The sequence below is a fragment of the Colletes latitarsis genome, chromosome 10, assembly GCF_051014445.1.
Source record: "Colletes latitarsis isolate SP2378_abdomen chromosome 10, iyColLati1, whole genome shotgun sequence".
Lineage (NCBI taxonomy): Eukaryota > Metazoa > Arthropoda > Insecta > Hymenoptera > Colletidae > Colletes > Colletes latitarsis.
The window spans coordinates 6,333,620-6,346,237 of NC_135143.1; the positions used below are offsets into that span (position 1 = coordinate 6,333,620).

General features: G+C 33.9%; 1 protein-coding gene across 1 annotated transcript in view; it reads right to left on the reverse strand.

Moving 5' to 3' along the window:
- LOC143347197 (uncharacterized) overlaps positions 1-12,618 on the reverse strand; it is a 636,562-nt gene that overhangs the window by 255,349 nt on the left and 368,595 nt on the right. The window contains exon 3 of the mRNA XM_076776191.1: positions 161-246. Coding sequence (XP_076632306.1) covers positions 161-176 — 16 coding nt within the window. The 5' untranslated portion in view covers positions 177-246. The remainder of the gene's footprint in view (positions 1-160; positions 247-12,618) is intronic.

Sequence of the window (12,618 nt, forward strand, 5' to 3'; positions counted from 1 at the left end):
GATCGGACGGCGACAAACCTTCGGTGAATTTTCCGCGTACACACTATCTACGTGTCGTGTGTATACAACGTACCGTATCAACGCTGCATTCCGAGCGAATTGAACGAGGAACGGCGAATCCGCCGATTCTGGGATTCTCCGTCAAAATCAAAGCGCTTACCTTGAGAGTAGTTCATGTCCTTCTTTCATGTACGTCGATGGCTACTCCCATCCGGAGTCGCGACCACACCGAACATGCACTATCACCTGTAACAAACCCATTCACCTGTTAAACGCGTCAGAATTCAACGATTAACCCGTCTAACCTTCTAACCAGTCTTATATGAAGGGTAACAGCCATATTTACGGAATGTATAGTGGTGACTATTTGTGGTTTTCGAATTTTGTATGTCCTAATTTATTTTGCAATACTTAGGGTTGCAGCATTTATTGCAGTAATGATTCTTAAAGTGAATCCCAGACGTGATTCGTAAATTGAACATTTCTTTTTCGAATTTTTTATATCCCAATTTATTTTGCAATATGTACTTAGGGTTCCAGAATTTATTGCAGTAATGATTCTTAAAGTGAATCCCAGACGTGATTCTTAAATTGAACATTTCTTTTTCGAATTTAGTATATACTAATTTATTTTAAACATGTAGGTTTGCAAAATTTATTGCAGCAATGATTCTTAAAGTGAATCCCAGGTGTGATTCGTAAATTGAATCTTTTATATCCTAATTAATTTTGCAATACTTACGGTTACAAATTTTATTACAGTAATGGTTCTTATAACGAACCCCATACGTGATTCTTAAATTGAATATTTTTATCCCTCCCAATCATCTATTATTTTTATAGAGACTGTTCAAAAAGGTTGACACAAAATTTACACTACGTGTCGCTGAGATGTTATTTAAGTAACACGTAGTATAAGTTTGGTCCCAATCATTTTGAATAACCTGTAGTTGTACATATAAATTTTGTTAATAATATTGTATCAAAAAGAAACAAGTATTTCTTCAAAATATGAAACCAAATCTCTCTACTTTCAAAGAAATACGGTAAATTCAGTTAACCAATACTTAATACTATATAACGTTATTAAATTCATCATTACTCTCCACATGGGGTTTCATTAAATATTTTAACCTATCTGATTTAATAAGGGATAATTGATAATTTGTATAAAGAATGTTATCTAATGGAACAGCATGGAATGCCTCAATCAACGTTACGTTTTTATCTGAGTCAGGATGTTTAGAATAAATTTTTTGAATACTTAAAACTCATCCAGATCTAGTGCAAACTTTATCATTCTAAGATAAAAAGCCACAATAGGAAAGATTGTGCTCTTCACACCAGCTATCATACATAATATATACGTCTAAAGTACTGATAACGTACACTCTCTACACGCCACAAAAATGTGACACGTGCCATACAGCAGCATTGAAATACTAACTACACCACGCGTGCCACAAGAATACTATTACAAACCACGAAACTACATGTCTCTGCATACCTCGCATACCTTACGTATCACAAACTACATAGAACCAAACACGCAGAACATATACACATACACATACAAATTTACGTTAGATTGAATCTAACTAAGCCATAAAATGAACAATTATTCTAGTATTTATTAGACCCAGTGTTATACATACAGAAGAATAATAATTATGAAGATTAGACACTCTGATATTCGATTATTTACATCGTAGTTGATTGATTCGTTGAGTTTGAGAAAAATGCTTCACAGTATGCATTTCTATATTTACAATTAAATTTTTGTAATAAATTTACAATTGTGAACTGGGAACTGAGCTACTTGAATGCACTCTTAAATTAACTTACATATTAAATTAGAAATATTTATAACCACTAAAAGAAAAAAAATATGACAAAAATGCGTAGTTTAAACGCAAAACTTCATCTGATCGTTCATCAGAAAAAATTAATAAATAACCTCGAGGTTGAAAAACAAATAAAATTATAAGGAAAAAGTGTGCTCTACAATCAAAGAATCTACATATTAACTTCGCGTCAATTGCATCCCCTAACGATAAGAGAGAGAAAAAAATGGCTAATCTGAGCACAAAAGTTCAATCGATCTTTATTCGTCGATGACATAATCGTTAAGGAATTCTCTGATTCTCGCCACTATCGATCAGCTGTTGCTCGAACTTGGTACCCCACCCACGAGCTCTTCTTCCGTCTTCCTCGTCAGGCGTAAGTCTGGGCAGGCAATGCCGATTGGAAAATCGAAGTACCCACGAGGGTGGTTAGGCAGACCCGTTAAACCCCCTTAGCGGTGGCAATATACGAGAAGGACTTATTGGCTAACTAAGCCAATACCACCGCAAACGACGTGTCCATCTGGCGAGCTAATTAGCAAATTATGAAACGAATTTCTCCGCTGCCTTTAATAACCGTACGTATCCAACTATTTTATTCGTTTCGCGGTAGTTGTAACGTTCGTTCAGCGTTCGTAATAATCGCGTTACTGATTCTGCGCCGGTGATGGTAAGTTGGCCGCGTGCTTTTTATTCAAGCATAGTTATCGTTAAATAAGTAACTCGAAACCGTAGCTGTTCTAATTAAATTAAAAATTTCGCTTCTAAACGCGAGATACATCGTAGGCAATTGAAATTGAGTGGCGTTACGTAATTACTTCAGTAACGGGTATCCGTAGACGTTAATGCCTCATTTGTTGCACTATATGAATAGTTATTACTAAACCAACGATTTCGTGCAATAGAGATTTCATACGTCGTTCTCATTTTTGGAACGACATTTCAAGAGTACGATTTTCACTTTAAATATTGTATAACAAATCAAATATTTCTGATATTTTTAGTGATACAATTTTTATAGATATTTCTTCTTTCCTTTGTTTCCTTACGATTGTATTATTCTTGGTGGCAGTCATTTTTAATTTTTTTTCTGTCTAAATTGTACTATCAGATCTGGCTAAGATGGTGCAATTCCTTTTTTTTTTTATTTAATTAATTAGGTGAGAGCTACAGTTTCTGCAAAAACTTAATCTGTTCTAAAAATGTTGAAAGTCGTACTACTTCGCTTCGAATTACTTTTAATAGAAACAGAATTAATATTAAAAGTGTTCTATGGAAAGAAATATTGCAGCAGTAATAGATACGATGATTCATACTAATTTCATTATAATAAATTTTACATATCGAAGTATCAATTCTTTTTAAGAAGTATGTACTTTAATATCTTATTAAAATAACAACTTGATCTTGTCTTGAAAGGTTATTTATAATTTATGGCTCATTAAATTAAGTTTTAATTTATATCTGAAGGAACTGTGGATATAACTTTTCTTTGCCTTTATAAGAAAGGTCAGAAATGTAATCTCGTCAAGTTCATAGTGTTTTCAATACGCTCTTCATTGTTCGCTAAGAAATAATACAATCTACTGTAGAATTTACCTTTCACAGTCTTTAGAAAAATTTTTTCATTTTACTAAATATCCTCTTCAAACAAAGTGTAATAAGAAAATATCTCTCACAAAAATTTCTTTCTTTTCCCCAGTATAATAAGAACTCGTAAATAAAAATATAGATTCCCAATTTAAAATAAATAACAAATAAACAGAACAGCTTTCCTATTTGAAATTAAAATTTTTTTGAAATATTTACATATCAAATTTTCACATAAACACTCTGTACACACGTACAAGTATATATCACAACATGATTGTTTATAAATTATCAAGGTCAAACGAATAAATATTAAACCAATATTCCAGGGAAATTCTGAGAGATCCTAACAGATCTTGAACGAAACAAAATAATATTTTTCTTCTAATTAATGATTATAGTACTAGGGAATAATAAATAAGTTTATCATCCATAGTAATAGTTTGTTTGACATCAAAATATATTACTGCAATCGCGATTATTAAAATATGAAAATAAGTCAAAAATAATTAAAATTCTGAAAAGAATAAAATTCCTATTTTCACAAAAGTTGATCGTGTTTCGTTAGATGCGAATCTTGCACTAAACGATTGCTCAGTTCCTAAACAGCACTCGTTCGGATTGCGAGGCACTTGATTAGCTACTTGTTTGGAGACGTGCGTCCATTGCTGGAATCGCGCGTCTAAGAAGAATGATGCATAGAAAGACAATTAGAGGAAAGTGGACGAAGTTGTCTTAGCAAATACCACTTAGGAAAATACGATTGGAACTGGCGGTAATCGAAGTTGTCGCGACAGAGACTGCTGGTCGAAATAATCGGATAACGTTCGTCGTCCTAAGACGCGAGGATATAATGGGGAACTCTGGCGAACGGGAAAATAAGAGGAAAGTAGCATTTATAGACGCGATTCGATATGACCGGGGATAAATTGATACGGAATGGATTACGAAGGGAGTATACGGAGTGGGGCTGAAACTCTGTCCACTGGTCGTCACATTCAGGAGTTTATAACTTTTTAACAAAACGTTAAACAACTAATGTTTATATAACATTTTTTTTACCTAAATACAACATAACATAATTTTAATTTATGGAGAATTTAAAAAATCTAAAAGATTGAGTAAAAAATGGAGTAAATACTATTCAATTTTAAAAATATGACGAACTTATATATGCACATGTATTTGAACAAATATACACAAAATAAAAAGTACGTTTTTAAAATCCTCTAGCGACAAAACAAAGTTTCACTTTTTTTTTACTGTAAAATAATAATAATAACAAGCATTTCTTCCATTTTATCTTTCAAACTAATAATGGATTAAAGCTAGGAAAAATTGTTTCAGAATTATCGATATTGCTTTTTACATATAGTCGAAACGATTGAGTCATGTAATTATAGTTCGACAGTAAATAATTGTTGACATAGATGAGAAACGGGAACGTTTAAAATAATTTTCGTTTCGCGTTAGAATGACGTTATCGATCATACAGGTTCATTTTGTGCGAAGTAATTTTAACTGACCTAGCCTAAACTTGGCACCTGTGCAATAGTCAATGGAAGGAAGTAGGACAGCGTTTCTTCTTTTATAATTGTTAATGACAGCGTATTCCTTTTCACGAGAAAAGTATGTCATAGCGTTTTCGAGAATCTCGGTTCCGTTTAGTACATTCAATATCATGCGTATTTAAAACGCTACACTTTACGTTCTTGTAGGTATAAAAAGAGACAGTCGAGTAAGTATACCTTGAAACGAACTATGTTAAGGTTGTGTATTGTTCATTCTACAAAACATAATTACATTTACGAATTCACGATTATACTTTTCGCATTTTGTATTAAAACTAAATGTTACTCCCGTAACATATTAATGGAAGCCTCATTAGCTTTGATTAATTACATTGCATTTACCTTTTTAATTACGGAAATTTTCATGCAATAAGTACGACTGCGTGGGCAGTAATTAACGACTGGACTTCCATAACGCATCAAGAGAATGAAACCTTCCCTTTTGAATTATACGAGTGGAGCTAAAATACTCGATGAATTACATTTGTTGAATACAGTAACAACACAACTTTTTCGTAGAAATATTAAATACATGAAATATACGAGTTTCTCTTAATACAGCGTTTTTTTTTTTGTTACTGATGAACATTTTTCATACGCGTAAAAATGTTTGCAAGTAATGAAAATAAATATACGAGGAGCTTTACGTAATATCGTCACTCGCGAAACTTTTCTACGAAGCGTAAAAATTTTAATAATCTAAATTTTTGTGATCTCAAACTAATTACTTTTCTGAAATGAAAATATTTAAATCGTTCAGTTTTCTGCGTTACGTACAAAATGTATTTCTAATCTAAAAATTAGGCAAGAAATCTAACTTTAACCTAGTTAAAAATTAAAGTTGAGACTACTGACTATTTTCAAATTATTTGGGTTTCAAATTTCATATTCTAAAACATGATAATTTTCTCGTATTGATTTTATTTTCGACGAAACGAAAAGGTATTACTTCATACTTTTTTGGTCAGAATAGAAATTTATATAAATACATTTATTTTGAATTGATGCTTTTGCCTAGGTCACTTTCAACAACTTTCATTAATATGATTAATAATTGTTTTACAAATGCATTATTATTCTTTCATGGATGGGTTTTCACTATAAAAAATAGTGTTATACAGGGTGTTTAGCCAACGCTGGGAAAAATTTTAATAGAGGATTCTAGAGGCCAAAATAAGACGAAAATCAAGAATACCAATTTGTTGATGGAGGCTTCGTTAAAAAGTTATTAACAATTAAATTCAAAAATTTCAAATCATTCTGGAAAAATTATGTTCGTTTGCGGTGGTCAATTACAATCATTTTTGGTGAATAAATATACCTCCGAAATCCCACTCATTTTCGAGAAAAAAATTCTTTACCAAAAATATACTGTGTGGCCGGAAATGTTTCTGTAACTTTTTAACAAAGTCTCAATCAACAAATTAGTATCCTTGATTTTCGTCTTATTTTAGCTTCTAGAATCTCCCATTAAATCGAAAATATTAATATATTAATATGATTATTAACTGTTCTGCAAATTCATTACAATCTTTCATTGATGGGGTTTCACTTTTAAAACTAGTGATATATACCTGTACTTTGTTCTATTTACTTTTGTTATCATATCATTATATTCTATATGAAGAAACAAATCGAAAATAAAAAATGAAATTGTTTTTTTTGAAGCTTCGATTTCGAGAAAATCGACTTCGACTATTCATCCAGTACTCAGCTTGGACATCGTACTTGGACAGCAAGTAGAAACAGTGATTAATGGTCAGGTGCGTCAGGCAAATCGTATTCAATCGCACGCGTACCTAACAATCTTTCAGATTCGATCATCTCAAAATGAAGTACTTTATTATACGAACAAATTTTATTCTCCTCACTGTATTCGTAAATTTATTTTAAAGGTTTACATTTTAGGAATACAGTTAGTCAAGAATGTATTCGTACACCCCCTAAAATTGTAATTTTAAAGAAAATAAGCAACAATTTCGTATAATATTATATTCACTTATTATTATGTATAATATTATTAATTAGACTACGTAAAAATTTATTGTTTTTTTTTAAGAATATTTTATAGAATAAGGAAAAAACGAAATCTGTATGTCACAAAATTGTTCGTACACTAAAATACGAAGGTAGTAAATCTAATAAATCTAGTAAATTTTTGAAACATAATACCTGGGCTTCCCCAATAATGTTCCATTTACGTTGTCATGACGTCGTGATTCTAGGGGAAAAACAAGCGTCGAAAAGCGGGAATTAATTATTAAATTGTATAAGGAGAAGGAATCTCTACGTGAAATTGCTAACATTGTAGGCAAAAAACATTCTACTATTCAGTACATAATAAAAAGATTCAAAATAACTGATAAATACGAAAATAAAATACGCAATGGTCGTTCTAAAATCCTAAGTAATAGAAATGTTCGATTTGTACTGCAAATTATTCGCCATGATCCAAAAGTAAGTGCTCCAAAAATAGCCACAGAAGTAGAAAATGATTTTGGAAAAACAGTGCACCCTGAAAATATTCGAAGAATTTTAAGAAAATCTAAATCAGGTCATGTGCCCTTAGTGACATCAACTATTCTAAGAGAATCAAATTCGTAAAAAGACATGAAAACGAGAATATACAATTTTGGGAAAGAGTATTATTCACTGACGAAAGTAAGTGTAATATTTTTGGAGCAGATGGAAGAGGCAAAATATGTAGGAAAAGCGGTTGTAATTTAACGATTATTTCAAGGGGTGTACGAAGACTTTCGTGGCTGACTGTAAATGAAATAGTGTATTAGGATTAGACTTTTATTGATTTAGGAATACGGAGATGCGTTGCCGTTGTGATTTCGCGCGAGACTCTTTTTGGACGATCGGTATTTATCGGATTCATCGATTACTTTTGCGCCCGGCTCGCCGATTCCCGAATATTCTCGACGCTTTGGACCACGCGGCGCCTGTCAAAGCCGTTACAACTTATTTATTAAAAACCAGCACCTCGCGCAGCTTAAATAAACGGTTCGCATGGGTCCAAACGGAGTCCATTTCGAAAAGCACTTGGTAAACTAACTCCCTTCGCAAAACTCGAGAATTACGATTTTTATTGTCAACGGTCAGAATATTCAGCACGATAAATTTCCTTATGCTCGAGGGCATGGACCGATCAATTTCCATGAACCTTCGAGGAAGAGAACGATCCCAGAAGTCCTCGAATGAGGGAGGGGGCATTCAAAATGAATTCACGAAAGGCGGATAGGATTCTTTGGAGCTTTTTCCGCTAGCAATATGGGCGAATAAGGTCCGGCCATTTGCAGGATAAAAGATTCGAGAAGGTTGGCCCGTCGGTACGTTAGGTATGTAGGCTCCGAGAGTAGGCTAGCCGGCAGACTACGGGTGAAGCGGAATCGCGGGAGGTGGGATGGTCACGAGCGCGGGAAAAATTGAATTATCATAAAGAAATTGCGTCCGAATATTTCGTCCGGTTCTATTGAATGCCAACGAGCAGATGAGAAGGCATCGATAGGTTGGCCGATATCGCCCGCGGGCAGCGTCCGGAGACTTCCATCGGGAATTTTAAGAATCAAGACCGCCTCGAATTGAGCAAAGCCCGACGCGCGTATATGTGTAGGTTCGTACGTGCGTAAGCGTCTAGCAGGAACGAAATTGAAGAGAGAAAAGAAGAATCGGCCGGAGCCCGCTCTTTGAACCCTTTCGAGCTACGAGTTGCTCCTTGAATTGCTCTTCTATGGCCTGCAATAAGGCTGCAGGGTGAAAGGTGAAAACTGAAAAGGCAACCGGGATTCAATTGTCACGAATCCTCGTTAAATTCTCGTTCCTTTTTTACCTCCTAGACCCGAGTTAGTTATCCTTTATGGTGGAACTTTCTCACCGAGTCGTCCCCGTACTTCTGTCTCGTTTATTTTACGCTGTTCGACCGTAGTATATTGTCCATTTACCGGAGTAATCGTCCTTATAACAATTAAGCATACGTTTCTCGCGTACACGTCGCGAATATTAGTTTACTGTTCAGTGTGTTGCAAGACAAACGGTCTGATCGAGGATCTATTAATCGTGGCTGTAATATTTACTTGAATTTCTTGAACGGTGATTTTTCGAGATTAAAATTCTTTTTACCAGGAGTTATAATTTTTAATTGGTTCTTATGTTAAATTTTCTATTTTAAAGAAATAGTTTTATATCCATTGGAACTTATATTTCATATATTTATGCACAATAGAAAACTTGTATTTTTTTGACAATGAGAACATTTGTAGTTGAACAGTAACAGTTATTGTGTTTTTTAAAAATTGAAATTCTTTTGAAGTTAAGGCCTTGAAACCTTGAAAATTTCATTTTATATTTTTTTATATTTTTTTTTTAAATATTAACGAGCAGGTTGGTATAATATAAACTTGGAAAGTGAGGTATAATATAAACAGTATACAATAATATACTCTGATCTTAAGTGGTCACCCATCCCAGTACAGGTCGCGACCAATACAGCTTAACGTCGTTAATCACACGAGATCCAGTGTTTTTTATATTATTTCATTTTAAAGTAGGTTTTTAAATAATAAGAAAACTTTTTCCTGTGCAATTATTTAAACAACAGTCCTTTGGCAATCGAAATAGGAGAAAAATAATCTATTTAAATAAACAAATATTTATTGTTAAATATTTGTTATACTTTCATAATAAATCTTTCAATGTTTTGAAGTCACTATTATATTTTGTACCGAAGAATTTTAGAAACTTTCCTGGCTAAGCTATACTAAATTTAGAAAATGCTGATCAAGATGTAATTGAGATTGAAAACTTTCTATCAATTTCTCTGAAAAACGAAATTTGCAAACATCTAAAAACACTAAGGAACACAGCGTTCCTTTTCTGTCTAATATAAACTCTTATTTAGTAGTGAATTTTTGGAAAAATTTAGCGAAGCACTTGAAAGACTTTGATTTAACTAATATTTTAAAACGTAACTTTGACAAGAAGGACCCGTAGAGAAAAGTTTAAGAACCACTAGATTATTTTACACCTACAAAAATTGTTCTTTAGAATCTTAAGAAATAAAAAAAATTGTTTTAACTGGAATACGTATTTATCGAATCATAAAAGATAACATTGCAAATTTATCTCATGCATATATTTTATTTACATTTAAATTACACAGGTGTGCTCGTCTCTGCGCGTTTAATGAATTTGTTATCGTTTATATTCGTAAATAACGAGTTATTGTGTCAACGTCGAAATATTATGAATCGCTTTGCTGGCGTGCCACCCGTTGCTCGAAATTTGTCTAGGATTCTGCGATATCTAATACACGGCTTGGATGCGCATATCGATATGTCGCTTAATTTTAACGACGCTGGAAGCGTATATAATGTAAACTCAATACCTTCCAACATGTATGGTGGTACGCGCCATACGATCCGATCCTGGATACTGGCATCAAATCCCCGACATGGCCATTATACGCTCATTTCAGGTTAATACTTGGCCGATGTTGGTGCATTGACCTAACGACCGACACTGTCGGACATTAAAGTTGAGCACCGCTGAGCTCTATCGTGCAGACCGCATTGTCTGCCCTTATTTGCGGAGTTGGCGGGCAAATTATCCTGAGGATTTCGCTCGGGATATTGACAATGTCGAGCATCCAGAGAAAGCGAGAAGAAATGTTTGCTTACATCCGTTAACGTTGGGAGATTTCAACTTAGTTTCCAGCTTCCGTTCGTGGAAATTGTTCTAATTTACCGTTGTTATATACGACTTATCGTGCGTATCAACTTTAAGCAAAAATATCAATATTAGTGAAAGAATTTCTATTATTCTGGCTTCAAGGTTGATCGAGGTTAGCGAAAACTTCGCAAAAAGAATTTGTTAATACTTTCGTTAATTATAAAAAAAGCATGGAATCGTGTCCTAACGGACTAGCTTCAATTTAAATTCCTTTGTTCTACATTGTTTGAAACTATCTGTTGCGAACTTAGACACGTTTGATTGCTCAATCAAATTAATAAAATATTAAATTTGTAATACTTTTTTAAAGTATTTGTACTCTGATTCGATAAAGATAAATTTTTCATTTTCTCGTGCGTATAGATCATCTGAGTTATTCTTACCGAGTGTAAGAAACTAGGAAAATTATTCAATTTCCCAGTGATATAACTATAAAATTGACAATATTAATTTGAACTTTCGTTTAGCACGAACAAAATAATTACTTCCTGAATATGTTCAACCAGGTTTTGTTCAAACTTCCGATGTTGAGTGTTGTACAAGGGATTGAGAAGCGCTGCTTTGGAGAATCGTGGCCAAGGACGAAACAGAAACAGTTGAAATTAAATTAGAAATTACGAAGGGAACCGTCGAAATTATAAGAGCATCGAGACTAGGGGAGTCTGGAAATTTTACGTGTATAGTTGCTTCTGTATTGGGGAAGGAGTTTCAAATAGGGGATCCCGAACAACTCGCGAGGCAGTCTTTAAACTCTCCCCAGTTTCTTTCGCACATGAGAAACTCCCGCTGTACTTTTCGTGCATCTCTCCCACGTGTTTTGCCCTTTTTCCGCCGTCGGATGCGACGCGATTTCGGACTTTGGCGAAAAGTTCCCTCAAACTTTCGACGCTCTTTACGTTTCGTCGGCTAACGAAGACGCGAGCATAACAAGAACGCGTCCCTTTGACGGACGATCGACGGTGTGTAATTTTCTAAAAATTTCGATTTCGTTCAAAATTTGAACTCATGAGTTCTCACGAGTTCGCTAGAAACTTACTAAGGTCAAAGTTGTACGACATTTTTCGAAGAATTCCAACGCCAAAAATGATTGAAGTCGTTCGATGTATAAAAATAATGAAAGGTGCTAAAACATTTGGAGACCAAGTGTTTCTCTGGGGTATTTAATAATCGACAAGCTCGTTTCTTAACATTTCGACAATCGTCACGTGAAAATATAACGATTCTTATACGTTTCGGCAATTGTCTACGAAATTCTACGGATACTAGGGCAACTTGTAATTTAATTTCAATGGTTTCCGTTTTGCCTTTGGCCGTGGTCGTTTAAAGGACTGACATTTTGTTTAATGGTAACCGGCGTGTTGCATTCGTGAGTCATTGCCGCCGCGAAAGGCGACCGCATCGTTAAGTCACGGCGAGAACGCGTATGTTTGGACAAACGTCGTAAAACTGCACATGGATGGGTGCCTAACAGAGGTACGCGAGTACTGGATAATCTTTACGGTTTGATCAGAGCTCACCGTTTACGTCACAAAGCACCAAAAGAATGTATTCGAACGTTTTTATCGTGTAAACCATTACAGTGGAATTCCATTCGTAGAACTTTTACTTTACTTTAATTCCATTTATAGTACTTTTTCTCACGATTTGCATCTGTACATAAATTTTGAAATAGAATGCAGCACTACAGTTCAAGCATTAATAGTTTAATCGCATATGTGTTTAATGCGGCTTTACTTGGTATATAAATTTGATATAGAGAATGACACCGAAAGACTGTTATAAAAATGTTACACATTAGCTGAGTTAACAAAAACAATAAGTTTTTATATTAAAAGTGCAAACGTTCAAAATTTATGATAAATTTAATTTATAAATTAGAT